The sequence below is a fragment of the Pteropus medius genome, unplaced genomic scaffold (genome assembly GCF_902729225.1).
Source record: "Pteropus medius unplaced genomic scaffold, Ma_sr-lr_union100, whole genome shotgun sequence".
NCBI classification, from domain to species: Eukaryota; Metazoa; Chordata; class Mammalia; order Chiroptera; family Pteropodidae; genus Pteropus; species Pteropus medius.
Genome location: NW_024348533.1, coordinates 44,839 through 68,761, shown reverse-complemented (window position 1 = coordinate 68,761; position 23,923 = coordinate 44,839). Strand labels below are relative to the sequence as shown.

The 23,923-nt window shown below is 37.2% G+C and overlaps 2 protein-coding genes across 4 annotated transcripts in view; one reads left to right on the top strand and one right to left on the bottom strand.

Moving 5' to 3' along the window:
• The first annotated feature begins 1,815 nt into the window (after window positions 1–1,815).
• LEAP2 (liver enriched antimicrobial peptide 2) lies at window positions 1,816–4,183 on the top strand. The gene is made up of 3 exons (XM_039879920.1): window positions 1,816–1,972; window positions 2,169–2,308; window positions 2,602–4,183. Exons 1-3 carry the CDS (start codon window positions 1,916–1,918, stop codon window positions 2,636–2,638), a joined length of 234 nt encoding a protein of 77 aa, XP_039735854.1. The 5' UTR covers window positions 1,816–1,915; the 3' UTR covers window positions 2,639–4,183.
• AFF4 (ALF transcription elongation factor 4) overlaps window positions 3,537–23,923 on the bottom strand; it is a 46,737-nt gene continuing 26,350 nt past the window's right edge. For 2 of the 3 annotated variants that reach the window (XM_039879916.1, XM_039879917.1), the window contains exons 11-20: window positions 21,193–21,281; window positions 20,349–20,589; window positions 16,718–16,812; window positions 16,035–16,098; window positions 15,784–15,920; window positions 14,874–14,945; window positions 13,667–13,760; window positions 13,059–13,102; window positions 11,128–11,351; window positions 3,537–9,293 (exon numbers count right to left, since the gene is read on the bottom strand). In XM_039879916.1, coding sequence (XP_039735850.1) covers window positions 9,166–9,293; window positions 11,128–11,351; window positions 13,059–13,102; window positions 13,667–13,760; window positions 14,874–14,945; window positions 15,784–15,920; window positions 16,035–16,098; window positions 16,718–16,812; window positions 20,349–20,589; window positions 21,193–21,281 — 1,188 coding nt within the window. In that variant the 3' untranslated portion in view covers window positions 3,537–9,165. The remainder of the gene's footprint in view (window positions 9,294–11,127; window positions 11,352–13,058; window positions 13,103–13,666; window positions 13,761–14,873; window positions 14,946–15,783; window positions 15,921–16,034; window positions 16,099–16,717; window positions 16,813–20,348; window positions 20,590–21,192; window positions 21,282–23,923) is intronic. The other variant, XM_039879915.1, reaches the window with a different exon arrangement.

Genomic DNA, 23,923 nt, shown 5'->3' with positions numbered 1-23,923 from the left:
CAAAAGTTTCTGCAATGCTGTCACACCATGATGAATGGTCCTTTTTGTCCTCAAAGCACAGGGGGCCTGGGACCCCAGACCTCTCCCTTGGCTGTCTTGGCTTTATAAGTTAACACAGAAGTTTGATTTGATTGTGCGTGGTGTACAGAAGGCAGAAATGGAGGATTAGGAGAAAGTACCCATCTCTGGAATGAGCAGTTTCCAAATCCCATTTGGCACATCACTCCAGGCTGATGGCGGGTGTGTGTGTCTGTGTGTGGCTGGCACCGAGTCCACAGACCAAACTGGCTCTAGGACATCACGTTGTTCAGTCTTTCGCTTATCTAATTGGATTTGTATTCTTACCCAATGTTCACTAGGTCACCACGTAGCCTCTTCCTCATCCCACAAAAGTTCCAAGTGAAGCCCCTACCTGGGGCCATTCGGGATCCAAGCTGGGTGTAAAGAGGTGCAGCAGCTGACTATTCTCAGACTCACAGGATTGGTTAGGCGGGTTTAGCAGAGATCTGCTTCTCAATGTTCTTGAAGTGCTAGCAGTGGTGTCTTCTACCAGGCCTTGCTCCAAGGGCCTGAGAGGACTGGAACCAAGACAGATGGATCTGTGGTCACAGTCCACCCAATCCCACCACACCACCCTTCTTCCTTGGCAAAAGAATTGGTGACTATTCTGTTCCACTGGCAGCTGTGCTGCCATCTCACCCACTCTTCCTTGGGGGAACTGGCTGGCTCTCACCAAATATCCAACCTCTGGAAGGGCCTTGGGAAGAGATTATTAGCAAAATTTTCACAGAAATGCCGGGCAGAGAAAGAATCTTTGTCTTGATGGCTAATCCAGGTCATAGGAAACCCGAAGGCCTATAAATCTCCTTACTCAGAATTCACACCTTTCCCAGTTTATTAAAATGCTCATCATTTAATGGGTACCCACAACTACTCATGATTTAGGGACATGCCCTTTCGTGGTGTAGAACTTCAAGTTCCCTTGGTTCCCAGGGTTTAGGGCCTTGGAGATGGCTCAGCCTTGGGTCTGCTTCCCTGAGGCTACTGGAAGGATATGCTCTTTAGGAACCCCCCAGTCAACTCTTGGGAGAAAAGCCCATAATTCAAGGCTTGCAATGTGATTTGTAACCACTGTACAAGCTGTGATTTAGGAGCCCCTGCTACCTCCTCCTTCACATTTTAAAAAATAACAGATCAACCTATACTTGTTCATTCAATTTGCCCATGGTTCAAGTAAGTCCCACGTCAGTCCTGATCGCCCTTTTTCCTGGAAGAGAGTAGGTAGGCCAGAGATTGACTTCCTACAGCTAGGTCTCCATTCTTCTAGGGAGACAACCTAGAGCAGATAATTAGGGTGACAGTTCATCTATACAAATGGGGGATCTGGGGCACTGTAGGCCATGCAGGCCATGCTTGCTGAAGCATCCTCCCACAGCAGGGAGGTAAGGGCCTTATCCAAATGCCTGTAACACAAGAGATCAGTGCTTCTTTCCCAGACAAGGCTGGAAGGGGTCAACACTATTTCTGAAGACCTCATTATCAGAATTCTATTTTGATTAAAGTTATCTCACTGAGCTATTTTGGAATCCAAATGTGGCCAGATGCCTAGCCTCCCTCAATGGCTTCACGTGGCTTTCAAAGGGGAAAGGGTAATGCTGACTTTTGCTAATGGGTGAAAGGGTCCAAGCCAGTAACATAGTCAAAGTCCAGATGAGGGATCAGTAAATACAACGTGCCTGCAAGGGAGGCCTTGAGCACATTCCTCTGGTAGACATTAACTTATTAAATCGACCCTGATTGCAAAAATAAACTTTGCCCCCGTCTCATCTGGCAACCATAAAAGAGGTGGATTTCAGTCTATAAAAGGAAGTAGGAACTGCCCCTGGTTTCAGGCTCCAACATCCTCCGAGTCAAGATGTGGCACCTCAAACTCTTTGCTCTGCTTATGATCTACCTGTTGCTGTTGGGCCAGGTAAGGACATGTGTGCGGAAGTGTGGGGGCAGTGGTGGTGCTGGGATTGTGGGCAGAACCCGAGAACCTGGCTCAGTCCTGAGGAATGGCCCCTCTGCTCTCAGCCTACAGCATCTTGGGAACGATCATTCTTCCAAGGTGCTCTGCAGAGTGTCAACTCTTCCAAACCTGAGATGAACCTATCTTTGCCCTACAGGTAGATGGCTCCCCAATACCGGAACTGAGTTCAACAAAGAGAAGGCTTCGGAGAATGACCCCATTTTGGAGAGGGGTTTCCCTCAGGCCCATTGGAGCCTCTTGCCGGGACGATTCCGAGTGTGTCACCAGGCTATGCAGGTACTCCACAAAGCCGAGCTGAGCTAGAGGCCTGGGAAGCTGGGCAGAAGAGGGCTCAACACACACACAGATTTACGAATAAAATTGGGATGGGGACTGAGGCTGAAAGCTCCATGGAGGAGAATCCCTCAGGAGTTAATAGTCAAGAACAGCTCCACACGGGTACTGTGGAGGAGTAGTGCCATTCCTTTTTTCAGTCTTCCATAAGAATGGATAGATCAACCAGAGGAAGCAGCAGGTTGTCTCTGGGCACTGTTACCTTTGTCTTTAAAACCACCTTTCTTTCCCTTTAGAAAGAGACGCTGCTCCCTAAGTGTGGCCCAAGAGTGATGTACATACCAGGGAAAAGAAGACAGTACTCTCCTTCAATGCTCCGTTCTATGGAATATTGATTAACTGCATTTTGGCTGGAGATACCTAAGTGAAGCAATCTTGTTTGTAATATTTAAAGACAAATGTATGCTTTAAATTGGTCTCCATTTCTTCTTAGAATGTTATTTACATAAACATAACTAAACTTGTCAATTTAGAGTTTATTTTTCTATGTATACTATTAAATTTCTTAAATTAACATTTTGGCAGTCTATAATTCAAGCCTTTGAGGGGAAGGATTCATTTTGTGCATTATAGAAAAAAATCAGCATTGCCTAATAATGATGTGTTATTTCTTAATGTGGAAAGTTAACAGTGAGTAGTAACAAAAGTAGTGATAGTTGAGATTTTTTTCAAGAAATAAAGAACATGACAGGCTAAATAAAGGCGTAAGTTTAGTAACAGCTTATGTGATCAGCCTTGGCAAGTTCATCAGCTGTGTGATCCTAGCCCTTCCTGACTTCCTGTAAAGAATTCTTCAGTGGGTGTCAAAGAAGGGCAGGTGATGTTGGCACTCGCCACCCGCTGATGTGCCCAAGTCTGTCTATGACTGAACAGTAGGCAAGACTGGAAGAAAAATCTAGTTTAATAAAAACGATAGAAGCCCAAGCCGCCATGAATAGCAAAAACAATTTGTCTGAGATTTCTGGGGAGCAAGGTGAATTCTAATCTACGCTAAGGGACTCATTGCTAGCAAGTACAGAATTTCTGTCATCAGAAAATGAGACTTGGACTAGTGGGACCAGACTTTTAAAGAAGAATAGCACTGGACCCTAAGACATCAAACAGAAATTACATGAAAAGGGCATAGTAAGAGTTGAAGAATTGTAAAGAGCACAGTGTTTATAAACTTTAATACAGAAAATCTATTTGATATTTATTAAACTTAGTTTCTCCAGCTATGGTTTGGCATTATACAAAGCATCTTAATGACACAGTAAAGTTAAAAAGATCTTTACAAATTGAAATGTGATACCCTTGTCTCCAAATATTTTAATTGCCATAAATTTGTTTAAAAATACACATTAAACGCATGTTTGACACTCTAAACTTTCTATAATCTCAATACCACAAAATACATATAATATACTATACAGATGTGGAAAAATCTAGTTAGTATATAATACTTTGCTCACCATTAACAGCTTTATGATGTGAAATGCACATACTGACTTAGAAATCCTAGCTTTTGAGCCCCAAAGTACCTCTGAAATTTTAATGTATTGCAACAAAAATCACAGTATATAATTGAAATTTTGGTTGAAAATGTCAGATGCCTAAATATTTTGGATAAAAAAATGTAAAACAAAGATCTGGATCGTGCACAAAACAAAGGCATCCACTCAGACACTAACAGTACCTTTCTACAGAATCAACAGACTTTTATCAGTGGCGTTAGCTCCCCTCAAAAACCCTCCCCAAATATCAAACCATTATTCACCAAATAATTTTAACTTCAAATAAGATAAAAAGATTTTAAATAAATATAATAAGCATTTCCAACCTCCATATACAAAATTTCTTAAAACCATTCAAAATGGAGGCTAGAGAGAAATTTTCATAACTGTGCTTCCCAACCTCACATCTGATCCTCAAAGGTGGTGCCTTTTCAAGCACTGCCAGTTGGACCAGCTCTGTTGGTGAGCCCCGCCCCACGCCCGCCCCAGTACTGTTGAATGCTCACGTCAATGACTTGCCAGGTGTGTGCATAAAATTGTAAAATGGGGACACTTCTTGAACAGCAACAACAAACTCAACAGTATGGATAACCATGGAATTGACTTGAAAGGCAGCATTTCCAAATGGATAGTTTCCAGAAAGGAACATAGCAGGTAGAAAGTTCCAATGGTGAAAAGCCAAAAAGAAACCCCATGTGGAAGCAGGAAGAGGTCAAAACTGAGTATTACTAGAATTTCTGGGTGGGAGTTATTTTTCCCATGCTCATTAGAGAACTTTGTTTCTTTTTAGGAATGACAATTTATGCTTAGCTGGGCAATGGCGGCAAGTGTAGGTCAACGCTGACATTCCCCCAAAGTCGTCTTCGTTACATGATGATTTCTTAGGGTGCTATTTTAGGGTGTTTAAAGAGCTACAAGACTTGGTTCAAACCTAACTTTGATGCCTTATTCTGTGACCAGATTCCGACCAAAAGAAGAAACTTAGATATTCCTTCCATTCCCTCTTCTGGAGATAGTAAGTTCTTTTAAATTAACCATAGAGTTCAATAAAGTAGAATCAGCATCGGCTTTACCAACTATTAATTTACTTCCTGTCACTTGCCAGTTTGGTTCTAGGGTATAAACTGAATTTCTCTTTAGTGAGTATGTGAACCAAATGCTCACAGAGATGACCAATTTGGTCTCTTGTCACTACATATTTCAAGTCATTCCATACTTTTCTATTTACCTTACTGAACAGCAAACAGCAAATGTGCAATATTATTTATTACTGGAAAAAAAGTCTGCCTCTCCAACACTTGAAATACTCGATACTTGAAATTGAAATGAAATCTGTGTTCCACGTGTTCCGATAGGGAATATGAGTTATAGGAGTCTATATGGATTTGAAATGTTTTCCCAATTTTCTTAGGTTTTGTTTTTAAAAATATCATCACAATCTGCCTAAAACAGTCATTCCCAGTAGATGTTCCTGGGACCCAGAGGCAAACTCCTATAATTCAAAACGCATAACGAGTCCATTTTGCTCAACTAGCAACTGGGAAATTAAAATCCCACCCTGTAAGAGCCCTATTATACTACCAAAGAGCTCAAATATATTTTAAGAGTTAATTTACTACAAATAATAGTAATTAAGCTTTAAAGATCTAAAAGGAATACACATTGCACCCTTGAACATTAATATTCAAGGTGTCAACAAGAAAGTGTCTTAGATCAATTTAATAAATAATGTGGAAATAGTTGCACTAAGCTAAAACTACACACACACATTTTGACAAACTAATTTCATGTTTTCATACATACATACATACATATATATAAAGTGTGTATGTGTACATAATTTTAAAATCCAAAGTTGCATATGCTCACACCTAGAAGAGTGCACAGGATGCCTCTCCTCTACAGCTAGGCATCACAGACTGGAGTGACCCCTGGCTGCCCCGAAACTCCAGGGTGCTGCCAGCCCCCAGAGCCAGGACTTTCATTTACAACAGGTGCCTTTGTAGGTGGCTTGCTTCACAATGCAAGCTCATTCAATAAAGGTAATTTCCCAAAGTTTCTGTCATCACAAAATGATGCTGTCTGATCTAGCTGATTAAACCTTTCTTCAATGAAAAGAAACAATTAAAAACAACAGCAACAGCAACAGCAACAGTGAATCTAATAAAGCCACAAGTGTGTCATTCAAAGTGCAGCCCAGATGCCTATGGATCCATCAGTGCAAGAGCTCCCCAGATCACAGGCATGTGTGGGCATGTGTACACATTACCCTAGATTGCTTTTGCACTGGAGAGCTAAATTAGTGATGGTCAACCTTCTCCACTCTTCAGCAACTATAGCTGTAAATTTATCTGTAGTACTCATTCTTATAGAGTCAGTTCTCAGCTACCTGCCCAGAAAAAGGTGGCAATGAGGCAAGAAACGGGCTGAATGCGCCCACCCCAGCCAGACTGGGCCTGGGCTGGACTGTGGAAGCTTGAATCACCTGCAGGCAAATGCTCCCCACAGCTCAGGCCAGGCTGGGCAAGACTACCATGTAACAACTTCATCCACTGCAACCTCTTCGCTGGTTGCCTGTAAAGAGTTCAATGGTGTAGGCTGCTGCCTCCTGGCATACAACTGTGATTTTAAAGAGTAGTCAACAGAATAAGTTTTTAAATAGTTGCTATTTCTATAATTAACTATATATTAAGTACAAGTCTCAGACTGAGTTAAATTTTTAGCCACTTGTTAAATTCAGTATTAAATGGTTAGAGAACACTGAAGACACCTAGTGAGGAAGGAGAAATGGTCACTTGGAAAGGAGTCCAAAGTGTGTGCTGGAGTGGATGAAGACACAGACAGAACTTCTGAGGAGATGGCCTCAGGGGAGAGGAAGTGGTGTTTCCACAGACTATTACACTGAAAATTATTTAGGATAGGATTTTGATCCATTGCCTATTACCACCTGGTGGGAACATCCCTCCACAGTGAAAAGCTTGAAAAATTCGTTCTCCAAGAATTGACACAGTTTTACAGAGAGAATATCTTAGAGCAGCACCATAAAACATACAGGAAACTCTGCTTTAACAAAATATCAGCGTGACCCAGAAGCACTCCTCCTAGCACACACTGGAACTCAGATGTGCCTGGAGGCCGCTGTGGCTTAGAGTCTAAAAGCTCAAAGGATCCATTTTCCACTTCTAAGACATCATTATAAGCGAAGGAATCTGTCAGAGAAGTCAGAGAGGGCCAGGACATATGTCTACAGGGTAAACAGTAGCCAGTTCCTTACTGAAAAACCACCACGATCACTGAGAATTGTCCCCTTAAGGAAAACTGTTTCTAAAACACACGAAGATTAAATCAGAAAGATATGAGAGGCAATTTCTCCAAGGGAAAAAGGTTAAATTCGACATAATCTACAGATTTCAATCTCCAACGATATGCAAAAACAACATGAAGTACAAAGCAGTTAAGAAGCTCTATAAACATGAAGCCACAGGACAACAAAGTTTTCTAGCTTCAGAAGTAAATGTGAGAGAGACTCAACACAGAGGATTCACTGCACCACTGGGCTTGGAGATTTTCTAGTCCTTGTTTCCCAACTTCAAGCTTTAGCAATCATCTATAAATAGCAGGACGGTCCTTTTTTCTAATTGGATGGATTCACTTTTGGAATGGGGAGAAAGACAAACTATTTTTTGAAGCAGCATTACCCAATAGACTAGACTAAGTCATGTACCAAAGCGTTAGCTTTTCTGAATGAATCTTTATGTGACCCTAAAGGAAGATTTAAAAGGAAAGAGAATTTAACATTATTACTGCAAAAGACCAACCGTATGGGCGATCTGGTCCTAATGTAAAACTTCACTTGTAAACAGTCCATAGAGTCTTCACTTAAAGGTAAGATTTAAGGCACACCAGACGTGATAGGGGCACTAAAAACAAAAGATAGAGGGAATATGTCTCACCTTTGACTCTTACGTGTACCTTACAGGGAGGGAAAGGTGCTTTGATAGACAACTCTTACAGAGCTGGCTTCTTAAGCTCTACCCCTACGCCCCACCTCCCATTCCCAAGAGGGCTCACAATGAACTAAGTTAGGTATTTTTCTAGTGTGAATTTTCTGATCCCATCAGAAATATACATCATTGATGAGGGCCTTCATAATACAAAGGAAGTAATTACAAAACAGTTTTAGAAGGAGAAATCCATCATGTCCACACCAGGCATTAGAACTCTAAGTCGTACAGCAAAAGCACACACACCAAAGCTGCAGCCCATTCCTATATCGCTGTATGTTCCTATCAGAGCATCATAATCTAGCGTGGAAAAAATTTTTTTAAATCAAAAGACTGAAGAAAGATTTTACCCTTCAAACATTATCCATGAAAGAGATAACAGGCAACAACCTTCAGGAGTTGGATCACTCTTTGTTCAACAGTTAACTTACTGTTTCAGTTAAGTGTCAAAATAATAAGCAACAAAAAAGAACCCATGGTTTTAATAAAATCCATTAAGTTTAAGATTGTCCTTTAATGAAACCCTTCACGACACGTTTCTCCTAGAAAATCTGCCTGCCCTCTTTTGTAATGCATTAAATGCAAGTTATAGTCACCTTGTGATTGTTATAGTGTTAACACACATTCACAGTTCTTGAAATAATGCATACCAAATCAGACATATTTCATTTTATATCCATGTAGAATGCTATCTTCTCATATTTAAGTGATTTTTCATATGTAGAATATCCTTATTACTAAGTATAAACTCTGCATTAATAAAATTGTAGTTAAGATTTGAAATATTATCAGGTAGTAGGTGTAGAAAGAACATGTCCATATTTTAGATGAACCAACTCTTACTCTTAGAAGAGCTACCACAAAAAAGACGTTAGGTAACAAAGCTCCCAAAAAAATAAATAAAAATGCCTATATTAAATTTACACTAAATATTTAACGGGTTAAATTTATAGACAGAAATAATTAAGTTTTAAACTAGCCCCAATCTGAGAACTTAAAAAAATTAAAATAAATAGAATTTCAACCGATTAGTTATGACTTTCAACTGGAATTTCAATTATGACAGATGACTGAAACCATCTTATTGATGTGCTACAGATTTAAATAATTTTTCATATTGGGAATACTGAAGGGATCAACTGACATGATGACTTTGGGTCATAAAAACAGTTAACACATGAACCAGGGAGGAGAAAACCATTCCTCATTCTTAGTGTCGACTAGGTGGCGAGTTATGGCAGTTTCCTTCGTGATGTAACACAGTGTTGTGGAGAAAATCAGAGGCAACGAGAATGTGTTCAGTTCAAGATACCAACTTGGCATCCTGGCGAAGCCAGTGCAGTCCCTGCCGGGTGTAGCGAACTAGGTCTGTCATGATGCTTGCGTTAAAGATGAGAGGGCCCATTACTTTATCCAGTTCAGCAAAGAATTCTAGAAAACCAAAAAGACTCATTAAATAACATACGCTCTTTCTGAATCATTGCTTTAAAATTTTTAGTCTAGACTGTAAAATAGTATTCATATGAAGTCAAGAAATACTCCCTCTTACACTAACTGTCCATGTCTTAGAACAAACCATCCCATAGTCTCTCAAGTTATATTTTTTTCCTGAGTCACAAAACATTTTTAAAAAACTGTATGGTCAGGAGTTAAAATGCTATACATATAAGCAGAATTCTGCTAATGGAAATTACAAATTGTTAATATAAATGTTATTAAAATGGAGACCTAGTGCCACAATGTTCTATTACTCAATATATTCTCTGTGTACTGCTCTTCTTTAAGAAGCAAGTGGTACCCAAAAGGATGATGATTTTTGCATGTTTCCCCATAAAAGCCCCTTTGAGGTCAGACAGGTACGACAATCTGTATCCTACCTTTTTGCTGTCACATTATGCAACACTGATAAAAAATAAATCCTATGTTTTAGACAGTAGTTTAAAAATGTAAGGGATGGAAATGAAAGGATTCTTCCTATGTGAATATGTGAGGCCAGGTGCAGAGGGGAGGATGGGACAACAGTATGCTAATGTTTGATCCCAATGCAATTTGGGGTGAAGAGAGAGCGCTGGATGTATGACTCAGACAGCAGAGAGTTGATACAGGTACACAGAAAAGAGGATCATTCTCATAATAAAGATCTCAGCCTACTTATATAAGAACAGAAATAATCAAAAAGTTGAGGAGAAAAGGGTCTTCTCTATTTCCTAATGGGATAATAAATGCAGGTAATGATGATCAATGGATGCTAAAAGTGTAAGTTAAAGTTTAGTAGGGATCTTACATCAAACAGTCAGACTGACACCACCTAAACGAATGAATGGTCAGGTCTTAATATCACTAAAAAAGCGATAACCACCACATGCATCACACTATGATGCAACAGTCAATATGGAGCATCACCCGCGAACTGTTCTAATCTAAATAATAAACTCGAATCTAATCAAGCCTCAAGATATAACTGTCAGTATGAAGGAAAGAAAAGGGACAGAATAACAAGCTAAACGATATCATAGAAAGTCATCAGTCAAATCCTGAATATGACACATTTTCATTCTATGGTCCAGTTTCTCCTTGACATTGATGGTATGGCCACCAAAAAAAAAAAAAAAAAAGTGGAGTGGGGAGATACTTAAGAGACTGATCGATGACTGAATCCTGTCTAAAACAAATCCAATTGTTAAAAAAAAAAGGGCATGTTTGGGGTAACAGGGAAATGTGATAGTAAACTAGCCCATAAGATGACATAAAGGAGTTATTGTTAATTTTGGTCCCTGTGATAAAGGGATGGTAGTCATGCTTTAGAAAATTCCAAATCACCTAAAGATGCACACCAAAGTATTCAGGTGCAACATCATGATATCTGGTATTTGCTTTAAAATGGTCCAGGGGAAAAGAATAGGTGAGGTAGGGAACCCCAACATCCTATGCCTACAACCACTTTTACCGTTATCCTAGAATAGAACATATATTTTACTTTATAGTATGAGCTGCATTTAATGTGCCAGAACAAAGGCATATTTGTCGTAGACCAAAAACTATTTTTAGTTTAGTTTGTTTCACCAGTATAGTGAAAAGTAGTAGCTCTTGACCAAATGCAGTACATTCAATATGACTGTTAAGCAATGGAGATTAGCAAACTGATTATCATTAACTCTAGGCTAGATAGTAAACTAAAAATGTACTCCAGACATTTACTTAACTAGATCATAAAAGTTCCTTTTAAAAATTCCATCCCTCAAAGTTTCTCCAGAGACCTTCTTACCTTTTTGTTCTTTGGAAAGCTGCTCAGCTTGGTCCCAAATTTCTGTGGCATAGAGGAAGTTGGATGTAACTTGAACATAGCTGGCTGCCATCTGGTGGATCCTGTGTGGAATGGTCACTGAAGAACCACTCGCTGAAGCACCACTACTGGCCCCAGAGGAATAATTTCCTGAGTTGCCTGGTGACAGCTTTGGAGAAACAGGGGAAGGCATCCCGACAGCTTTGCTACACACAGAAAACAGAAAGCTTATCCATGTGGATATGGTGGACGTGATGAAACCAATGTACTACACACGGGCTCTTCCTACTTAAAGGTTTTAAAATTTAAAGATTCTTTTAAACTAGAAGGGTTCCCAGAGGAGTACAATTCTAAATAAGTACTTAGGCTTGCTAAAGATCATTGTGAATTATCATTTTATTTAGACTCTTTGTTTTGCCTTTTAATTTTAATTTTTAAATTAGAGTTGACATTCAATATTATTTTACATTAGTTTCAGGTGTACATAATGACATTTATATAATTTACAAAGTGATCTCCCCCAAGTAGCCTAGTATCCACCTGGCACTATAGTTATTATACTAATATTGACTATATTCCCTGTGCTTTACATCCCTGTGACTATTTTTTAACTGCCAATTTGTACTTCTTAATCCTTTCCCCTTTTTCTCCCAGCCTCCCCAAACCCCTCCTCATCTTGTAATCACCAGTTCTGTGTATCTATGAATCCATTTCTGTTTTGTTTGTTCATTTATTTTGTTCTTTAGATTCCACATATAAGTGAAATCATATGGTTATTTGTCTTTCTGTGTCCTACTTATTTTACTTTGCATAATACCGTCTTGGTCACCCATGTTGTTGCAAATGCTAAGATTTCTTTTCTTTTCTTTCTTTTATTATGGCTGAGTTAATAGTCCATTGTATATATGTACTCCTGGTTTTAACGAATGGCAACAGAACAAGAGATGAAAAAGAACTGAGTAAGTCATACACCTGTTAGTAGTTGAACGAATAAGTTATATTAACTCACTCCCAGCTCAACACACTTTCTATCTATTTGGACATATATTTAGGAACCTTTCAAATTGTTTTGTGGAAAGTTAGGTGGAATTAACAATTTAACACATAAAAATTATGGTAGTAGATGGGAACATCTTAGTTTAAATTCCATAATTTCTGGTACTTCCCTAGTTTAACCAAGAGCTGACAAAAATACAACTTTCTTAATCAACTGTAATCATCTCAAGCTTCTGTCGATTAAATATTTCTTAGAAAACACATTTTGAAAACTGGCAGGGTTCATTCATTTCAGTAGTACTAAAAGTTGTGAAAATACCCAAGACCATTAAAAAAGGGAAAATCATATAAAACTTAGAGGAAAAAAACCTATTTGTTAAGAATATTTTTATCTGCACTTTTAGCACTATAAATTTGGTTAAGAAAATATGTAGGGGCAATGACAAAGTGTCAATTAACAAATATAATAACTGAACAGTAAACTTACCAACAAAAAAGGTTTCATGGTATTTTTCCTTCTTTTGGGGAAAGGGTGGGATGAACGTAATGTGGGGAGAAAGGAGAAATGACAATCATGCCATTATTATTAAATTCTGGCCGTGTCAAGATTTGAGTAAACTCACTGTGATAAAAGCTCAAGTAGCTACAGAAATCAAACTATGAGAAGAGTTAAGGTGCTGTAAAAACTCAGATTTCTAGAGGTGAAACGTCCCCTCTCTAATCTTGCCATGAAGTTCATTACTCTATTTCAATTTATAAAAAAGAAAAAATGTGACTTAAAAACACTTTATTAGAGATGGTTTTATTTAAAAAGTTGTCATTTCCCCATTTTTTAGAAATTGGACCCTATCCATTCCACTCTTACATAAAAAATAAACTTATCAGAAATAATATTTTATAGAATAAAATTGACCTACCTTCCCAAGCCAGGTGATGGTGCTTGAGAATTATTATAAGAATTCTGTGGAGAAAATGTACGTAATAAAAATTAAAAGGTAAGAACTGGAGTGTTCTGGAAGACTTGAGAGAGAGACAAAGAATAACACTCAGATTAAGAGTAGGAGAGAGGGCATTGAGGTGAGTCATACCACCAACAAAAGCTGCAGAAAAGAGAATGTATGTGACATAAGGAACAAGAGAGACACCCGCAGGGCCTTTAAGGTCCAGGTAAGCAGCCAGGACTTGACCCAGCAAGCAATGGTAAACACTGAAGGGTTCCCAGTGATAATCAGGGCAAGGTTTTAGGAAGATTTATGTGTTGCTGTCATGAAAAAAAAGAGAAAGATGGTAGTGAAAACAAAAGACCACTTTAAAAGTATAAATTAGGTTTCATGATAAAAATAGCCTACATCTACTAAAATGTTATTAAGAGCTACTGAATCCATGGCTACACAGGTTCTACAATCAAATAGTAGCTTCCTCCTTGCCACGGCAGGTAAAGCATGAAGGCACTTTTGGGGTGGTGATAGGAGACTTCACAAATTTTGTTTCCTGGAAAATGGGCCCTCCTCCTTGGTACACTTACCTTCAAGTGCTCGGTCAGTGTCTTTGAGTACTTCAGAGCATTTTCCTTCTTCAGTTTGAATAGCCTCAGGTACAGCAAAGACTGGCATCGCAGGCTAGTCAATGGAAAGGGCAGTTCATTTACAGGACAGCACGCTCTGGCCTTATTTGCACAGACAACCTTTGCATTGTGCAAGAGGATAGGACTGGCTCATGTGAACACACCAAGGCATAAAGTGAACAATATGAACTCTTAGGCAAAACCAAAAGCTGTGTTCTCATTATGGTACACACCCTAGGGAGGGGGAAGGAAGAGGAAGAGACCTAGGACTACTAGCCTCCGATTTGTTGACATTCAAAAATTAAAACCGCACCCACAGGACCCAACACTGTTAACATGAATTTAAAAAAAAAAAATCATGGAGGGCAGAATTGCTAGATTGAATTATAAAAATATCTAAAATAAAACAACAAAAATTAAGAAACTCAATTATGAATATTACCACTGATTAAACACATATAAAACTTAACACAGCTTACAAAGGCCAGGCACAATCACCACCGCCTATCTCTCCAATCACTTTCACTTCTCACTGGTCTTTTAGTTCCTCCATAGTTTCCGATTTCTTTCCTCTCTCTTGCCCTTGTACATGTTTCCTCTACCTAAAGACTAGGTCTCTTACACTCTACTCTCACTGTTACATATACTTTTCTTTCAGAGGACTTAATTTATATACTTGTGTGATTATTTGATAAATTTATTTCCTCTCACTAGACACCAGACTTTGTAACAAAGAGGACTGTGTCAGTTTTATCCACAGCTTCCCGCCCCGGTAAGTACCTGTAACAATGAACTGATACCTCTCCCTGGCATACAAGCAACAGTCTTTATTCTGAGCAAGCTAAATGTCTGCTCCCCAAGGAAAGGTGTATATGTGAATGGAGAGAGAGGGTACCAAAGGAAGAGCCTGGAAAAATAAAAATGGAGAATTCTAATATCAGTCCCCTCTACCCAGGCCTTTGTCTAGAGGGCCATGGATCAGAGACTGACAACTATTAAAATCTTTCAGTAGAGATTTTGAGTTATTTTCTACTTTACCAATTAAAAATAGATTTATGACTGGGTTATGGAATGTTGATTCAAGGATCATTTCCAGAAGAGCAAAGACAGCACAATTTATTATGGAACTCCCTGTTATCTGGCAGAGGCTGGAACATACAACACTTACCAAAGTACTGTGAGTCTTTTATCTGCAGCTGTAGCATCTGGTGCTAAGTAATTCTTTAGCTTCATAGTGTATCTGCAAGTTAAAATAACAAATGAATGACACAAAATATTTCACCTTGATCTTATGACTTCCCTTAAAATATTAAAATAAAATCTACATAAAGGCAAAACACCCACTGAAACATCTAGTTGTCCTTATCCAAGGACAATAAAAGATTAAGCATCCTCTTTAGCTTTTCTGTATACAGTCGTGCTGGTTAACAACAGGTGTTGTTAGGCGATTTCGTTGTCATGTAAACACCGCAGGGTACACTCACACAAACCTAGATGGCATGGCCCACCAGACACCTAAGCTAGATGATATAGCTTATTGCTCATAGGCTGCAAACCTGTACTGCATGCTACTGTACAAAACAACATGAGATTAAATCAGGCACAAGAGAAAATGATGCAATCAAGAGGCAAACACAAGATGTATGAGGCTGCTGCCAGCGTTAACAGAGCATATTGTTTTAAAACACTTTTTTTTATAAGTAGAAAGAGCATACTCTAAAGAACAGTAAAAAGCGTAGTAAATATGTAAACCAGTAACAGTTGTTTTATCATGATCAAGTTTTATGTACTGTACATAATTGTATGTACTATACTTTTATATGATGGGCAGCACAGGTCTGTTTACACCAGCATCACCACAAACACCGCAATGCACTACGACATTACCATGGACCAGACCACATTAGGACATAGGGATTTTTCAGCTCCATTATAATCTTATGGGCGCACTGCTGTATACGCGGTCTGTCACTGACCGAAACGTCATTATAGCGTGCATAACTGTATAGTTTTCAGCCTCTTCCTGGATAGACCATAGAAACAATATTGTCAATGATATGGCAAGTTTTCCCACTTACTTGATGAGTTCCACCGTCTCTGAATACATAAGGAATGGGGATTTGGATTCCTGAGCATTTTTCTCTAACGCATTCCCACATTCAATGAAAGATACCACGGCATCAAGATAGTACACAGCTTTCTCAAACCTGTCAGACTAAAGAAAGGAAAGAAAGGGTAATGAGAGCTACATGCACCATGGGAACAAACAACAAATGAAGATTTAGTTAATTTGATTAAATACATAAATGTGAGGAGAATGTTTACATACCAATGCATCTGCATTGTGCTTTAGCTTTTTTGCTTCTTGTAAATAATGGTCTGCTGAATAATTTCTGCAATGTAAATTGCTATTGTAAATAAAGTGGTAAATATTTTCATGAGGTAATATTAGTTCATTTTAGACTCCAGCATCCTTCAGTTTTCATGCCCTCAAGTAAAGAAAATGAGCTATTACTAAACATTTGATTCAGTTTTTTCTGATGTTTATATTGGGTTAAGAGAATAAATCATTTTGGTCAACTCATGGCAAATTCTCTACTTAGAAAAATCGAAATCAAGCTCCCTAGCATTAAATACTAACTTATGTAAGCTGTTCGAAAGATTTACAGTAAATAAAATATAAGTAGGAAAAAGGATCTTTTACCAAAATGAAGGAAAAAATCTAACACAGCTCTTACAAATTTAATAAAGCCCCTATTTTAAACAGTGACACCAGCAGCATTAAGGTTCTCCTGGAAAGCACTTCTTTCATATACCCTATGAGAGTCATGGAGTTAAGTTAAAGAAGCAATACTTGGGACCAGTGGATGCCTTTCAAATTAAATTCTGAATATTCTGTAGGTCCCAGCACAAATATGAAACCTTCTAGTCATGGACATAAATTAAAATGAGTTTTTTATATGCTGACTGGAATGATTTCTTGAATGCATAAAAAAAAAAATCTTATCTCACCTGTCATCAAAGGCAAGCTTTGTTCTTCGAGGCTTAGAAGAATCAGGAGTTGGTGTAGATGGAGGACAGTTTGAGGAGCTATTTGAAGCCTTTTCCTGACCCAAAAAAATACATAACTATGTTGAAAATGGTGAGGAGATTAAAATTAAACTAAAAATATTTCCTGAGCCACTGGTAAAAATAAATTCCACTGCCTTCAGTAATCTGCTATAAAATTTTTGAATTTCAGAATGTAAACAACCTTTTAACAGAGTGAAGCCATTTTATATAACCAAAAATATTCATTCTACTATTAGGGGGTCTACTATGTGCCAGGCACTTACCTAGGCACTTGTTAAAAACATAAGACACCAAACTTAATATAAAAATACCAGTACTACTTAAAACAAAATTTATTGGTAATTACTGGTCAATGAAAACAGTAATAATATCATCTAACATTTACTTTATGCTTAGTTACCAAGCACTAAGTTACTAAGTGCTTAGCACAGTCATTAATCCTTCAACAACCCTATGAAATATATGCTGCTATTAGGAGAGAATAAAAAGTAGTCTCAAGGAAATTAAGTAATCTGCCCAAGTTTGAACAGCTTTTAAGTATCACTGCTGGAATTTACCTTTTAGGTCCAGAACTGTCATATTTCAAAAGCCTAGCCATTTTCTTTAACATTATTCTGCCTTCTACCAACATAGCCCTTTATGCCAGGGCTATGATCCTGTCTTCCCAACTGTTTCCCCATTCAGCCCTAACTTTTACTAAAATGAATATACATTTTTCCATAACAAAACATCTTAAGTAGAATTTATCCTACAAGTGTAGGAATGTTTCAACATTAGAAAACCCAGTAACATATCATTTAACTATTTATGCTTAAAACTGATTTAAAAAGAAAATAATGTAACCATTTTTTTCTTTTCTTGTATAAGAGCTTTTCAGTTCCACCCATTACAGCTTACTTCAGGGAATGAAAATAAGTCTTGAGATATGACAAAATACTTAAGCTCTTTATGGTAAAGTTTGCGTGTTTAGGAAATAGCTTCCTGAATATGATGTTGCAATGTAATGTTACTAAAACAGCTTTTAGATATATAGTGCCTAGATTCAGATTTACTGAAGACTGAAGTTTCTGAAAGATAAAAAAATGTTCCAGCTATTTCAATACACTTTTCTTATATAAAAATTATGTGTGTGATATGTAAAATCACTAATGTGTGGTGATGGATGGTAATTAGACTTATTGTACTGATTATTTTACAAAATACATATATGTCGAATCATTATGTTGTGCACCTGAAACTAATACAATCTATCAAATATATCTCAATTTAAAAAATGGCAGAACTACAAAAATAAACAAATCCTGTATATCTGTGGAAATAATGGGAGAGTGAAACACGTTTCTCTCAATGAACAGGCCAAAATCACAAAATATCAGTCAACATAGAGAAGATCTAAAAACATGATTAACCTAATTGTATTATATAGATCCCTGTCTCCAATATATATAGAACATACATTCTTTTCAAGCAAATATAGATTATAAAAATCTACCACATACTGTACCCTCTTATAAAGCAAATCTCAAAAATTTTTAAAGGATTGCTACCATGCAGACCACTCTCCAGTCCCAATGTAATTAAGGTAGAAGCATTAACCAAAAGATAACTGGAAAATCTTCCTACATTTGGAAATTGAATAACATACTTTTAAATGACTAGTCAAAGATGAAATCACAGTGGAAATTAGAAAACATTTAAAATGGCATTATAAAAATATTATATACCAAATCTTGTGTAATGCAGCTAAAGCAGTATTTAGAGGAAAATTATATATAGACTAAATGCTTATATTAGAGAAAGAAAAAACAAAATAAATTTAAAAATTAATGAAATATCCATCTTTAAAAGCTAGTAAACACAACAGCGAAACAAAAAGAATGAAGGAAATTATAAAGATTAAGAGTATAAATGAAATAGAAAATAAAAATAGAGAATCAACAAAAACAAAGGTTTTTTGAAAAGAATATTGAAAGGCTTCTGATGAGACTGATCAAGAAAAAATGATGGCACACAGAGCTAATATTAAGAACAAAAGAGGAACATACAGAGATGTCACAGATATTAAAAGTATAAGACACTACAAATTTATGCCATTTTCAAAAATTTGACAATATGAGCAAATAACTAGAAAAGGAAAAAAAATTTATGTAATTTGGGTTTCCATATTAGCTAATTTTTCTTCAGCTGATGAGAGAAACAGCATATTTTCCAACTATAGATTTTTCTTTAATAAAAATTGCCAAGACTAACAGTTAACAATTTTAACAATCGTTAAGTGCCAAAAGATCTTGAAATCAAAGTGGTCAGGGCTTCTATTTTATATTTTGTCAATAATAACAGAGTACTGAATAACTACATTTGATCCAACAAATATTTCCTGATTAGCCAGTAAGTTAAACACTGGATGAAAAACAGAAAGTAAGTTAAGATACAAATTCTTGCTTTCAAGAAGCTGACAAACCAGTAAGGAAGAAACAAAGGCAGTGAGTCTTACCTATGAGATAACAGAAGCAAAATGAGCAGGGTAAGCTCATTCAATGAATGAGCTTACCCTGCTCAGTAATCAAAAAGATATTAGGTTTCAAGAAATAAGCATACAGGCCTCAAAATTCTACAGTTAAAGGATGGGAAATGGAGAAAGAGCCAGGAGGCAGGTAGCAGAGAACTGGGACAGTGAAAGCCAATAGGACACTCCTGTCCCTTAGGGACACCAGGACTCACTCTAAACTACTACAGAAGGGTGCCCAGTTGGAGAAAAAACTTTCTGCATATCTCAATTTGAGATGCTGTTTACAATTAAAATAACCTCAATTTGAAAGATTACCACATTTAATAAGCACAACCAACTGCCTTTAACAGTCTAGTTTTTCAACTCTCTAACCTTTGCTTACTTAAGTTACAAATAATAATCCAGTGAGTTACAAATAATAATCCAGTGATTCTTTAAAATCTAGGTATTTTCTTAATTTTGTCAAGGAGTTTGCTCCTGATTAAAACAGTTTAGAAAGCAATGCAAATAACCTTGTAAACAAATTGAGGGTGAGAGTACAGCCCTGAAAAAGCTTCTTTGATCCAATTCCCCATCCACAAACATTAAAACAGTATAAGAATATTCCCGTACATTATGATCATGCTATAGGAATAATTCTAGAGTAAGCTCAGCTAAAGAATTTTCTTCATGAATCAAAGCCAAATGGTTGCTTTGTCACTTTACATAATATAACTTGCTTGCAAAATCCAATTCTAAAAAATCTGAAGCCAATTTCAAACCATAGACAAGCAACTGGGGTTATTTATAACTAGATCATTATCAACTATTTTTCCATAACCAACTTATCTGATTATGGGTTTCTATCTTAATTACTATACACTTGGCCACCTGACTTGCTGCTTTCATGGTCTCAGATCACTGCATAAGTTTATTATCAAGATCATGACATTTTGTGAGTAAAATACACAGGCCTATAAATTTAATGAGATGTTTATAAAACTTTCAAAGCACAGTGTCACCTTGGATAAGTCACATGGCAACGAGATCGATTTTCAAAAGACTCAGGCTCAAATGTCTTACCTTGACCTCCTTAGAGCTACTGGAAGTCTTCCCTTCAGTTTTCTTCTGCTTGGAAGTGGAGGAACTGTTTTTACTGCTGCCACTATTCTCCTTGTTGCTGTTACTACTTGACTTTAAGGAAGAAGACTGACTAATAGTCCTCTTCCGAGAGCCATGCTCCGTTTTTGGGTCTTTTGCCGGAGCAGGCCCAGCAGGAGAAGGCAGTAGATCCTTTTCCTTTGCTGCACTCTGCTTAGATGACCTGCCAAACCAAGCAAATGCCCTCATTTCTCCACACAGTCATATAGGGGTGACGGGTTTTTCTCATTTCTCTTTGCCTGCTTTCAAGACAAATTTGTTTTTTCCCTATCTGATTACTAGGACACATGATTTCTGCAAAACAAAACTGTAAATTTCATGAGAGCAGGAGTCTTGTTTCTCTCCCCCCGACCATGGTTGTATATCCAGTGCCTAAACCTTGGCTTGCCACACAAGTATTCAATAAATACTGGTTGAATAAATGAACAAGGTGAATGGTAAATAAAGATGTTAATGCTCATAAATTTGCAATTAGCATCTTGCAAGTTACAGATAAGTTTGTCATCTAGCCAGATAGTAGTAAAGCCTTACTTTAATTCTTATCCTATCTTCACCCCTACTCCACTAAAAAAGCAGAGGAAGAAGTGCCTGAATCGTCAATGCTTTCTATCCCTAGTAACTATAACAAAAGCTCCCACTATTTGGTATATGAATGTGTATACATTTATTTGACATATACCTGCTAAAAGGAGCATTCTAAGCACCTTAGAAAGTACCCAATAAGAAATAACGCGGTAATACGCCTGTAATACGTTTGGGGACGTACTCTCTGTTGCTGGGTGGCTTGTGGCCTGCTGAATTCTTGTCTTCCATTTTGGGTTTCTTGCTCTCATTGGTTCGGTTATCATCTTCATTCTGGATGAAAAACAGAAAAAGAAGCTGCTAGGTTTGAACTTTATTCATCTAACTTGTTTCCAACACATCACCCCCAAACAGTTTATCCCTGATAAACTTCAGAAAGATACATGTGAAGTAAAAGAATCCATTTAAAAATGTTCAGTAAATTAAGTTTTAAGGCTCAGAAGAGGTCTCTTATTTTAGATTAACAGAGGCCAAATATTGAAACAAATTTCTAGTCTTCAAATGACATCTTTTCAGGCTAACGATTCTGAGGGAGAATAAAATTTTAATTAAAATATAAATTCACATACCAATAAAATTGACTCTTTAAAAGAACACAATTCAGTGTTTAATATATTCACAGAGCTATACAACCACTACCACAACCAATTGTACAACATTTTTATCATCTCAAAAGACACCCTTGTACTCATTAGCAGTCACCTTACCCCAGATGCTAGCAATCAGTAATCCATACATTTTGTCTTTATGGATTTGCCTATTCTAGACCTTTCAATATATGTGGAATCATATAATATAAATGACCTTTTGTGCCTAGCTCCCTTCATTCAGCAAAATATTTTTAAGGTTCGTCCATGTTGTAGCATGCATCATTACTTCGTTCCTTTTTATGGCTAAATATATTCCACTATATGGCTATACCACATTTTATTTATCCACTCATCAGTTGATGGCCATGTGGGTTATCTCCACTTTTTAGCCAATATGAACAATACTGCTAAGAACATCTGAATATGAGTTTTTGCGTAGACACGTTTTTATTTCTTTGGGGTATATACCCAAGACTGGACTGGCAGGGACATAATAAGGTAACACTATGTTTAAATTTTTGAAGAACAACCAAACTGGGTTCCAAAGCTGCTATATCATTTTACATTCCCACCAGCACTGTATGAAAATTCCAATTCCTCCACATCTCATCAACACTTGTTACTATCCACCTTTTTGGTTATACCCAAGCCTAATAGGTTTTTAAAAACTTTTTTTTGCTGCGACACAAGCTATGAGCCCATCTATAATTGCCAATGCTACTTTCCTGGGTGAATCTAAGTTTCACTCTTTGATATCTGCTTCAAATATCAGGGCACAAAATTATGTACGTTTTGCCGTAACAAAAGAATCTGTTCCTTTACACAAAATGATTAAAGATGAACACATGAAACATGAGAAAAATTAATCTACATCCTTTATTACTCTTGGCTGGGTCTCCTCTCCATACTACCTGCTTTATCTTTAGAAATTCCCCGACATTTAATTTTACTGAAGCCAAGAATCTCAAAAGTCACCACCAAGTTTCCTGGTGTTACACATTTCATAGAATCTAAATTTGACTCACAAGTATTGTTGTAAATACTTGGGAGGACTATATACCAGAGAGATATAAGGGAGGAGAGGAGGTACGGGGACATTTCTTTTAGAGGAAGGGAATTTTTTAATTACAAGTTATATGTATTGTAAAAAGGACTTTCTACATTATAAACATTTTAAAATCTCATAAACAACATGTTATACTTGTTAAGCACAAAAGGACCCATTTTTTTATTCTGTAAGAAACATGTTAGTTTTCTAAAGGGTAAAGCATGTCACATACATGTTCTATTTCATGCAATTCTATGAATTAAGGCCCATAACCACATCTGGCAATCTGAGGCTGTGGGCTTTAGGGACCAGCAGTCCTAAATAGCTTACATTAGGGATGTAGTATAGGGATGCTTTATTTGACTAAAACTCATTATCTATAGCATTGACAGTAGTAAACTCCAGTTTTCTAGAAATTCAAATTTTAAAATATCTTCAACTTCTGAAGATACTAAAAAAAAGAAAAGAGACAAGTATTATTCTACTTTGCCAAATATATATCATCACCTGCACATAATACTGTGGTTTTATGGAAGGGGAACAAAAAAAGAAAACCCCTGGCTCACTTCATTTTAGGAAAATGTTAGTCTTTCTATCCTCCTGTGTGAAATTCTCCAGGTCAACTAAGATTGAGGTTTTGTTCTGACACTACCTGGTACAGCCGTTCTGGTGCCTCTCTGGCCACCTGCTCATGCTTCCAGTCTTTACAATCATACTCTCATACATGTATCAGGAAATTACACCATTCTTCAAAACAGATGATTAAAAATGTACTTTTCTCTAAAAATTCCTCACTAGAGCTGAATAAATCAAGCTGTTACACTCTATTTAAATATATGTTATTCAGCTCTTTTCATTATGTCCGTTATCCTACAATCATAGACATCTGTGTTTTCATATTACGTGGACCTAAAAAAAGCTGACCTTAAATATATGCACTGAGCTTGGTCTCCAAATCCAAATTATCTTGGAGGTATTTAGGGATAAGAACTGGCAGTGTGCCAGCAGATGTTTTTTAGTTCTGAGCTTGCAGATATGTGTGTTCAAAACAGAAAAAAGCTGGGGCATGGATATGTGCACTGGATTGGTGAAATTCTTAAGGACGTGTCAAAACTGGTGAGTCAATTTTTTAGCTAGAATTAGTAATTTTAAAAGTGTGATCTGGTCTGAGTGTAACAGAGAAATGTTAGGGACTGTGATAACCTGGAGAGTATGCAACCCAACCAAAGATATTTCAAACCAAAGGTGAAGCATGCAGTGCACAACAGTGTGCAACC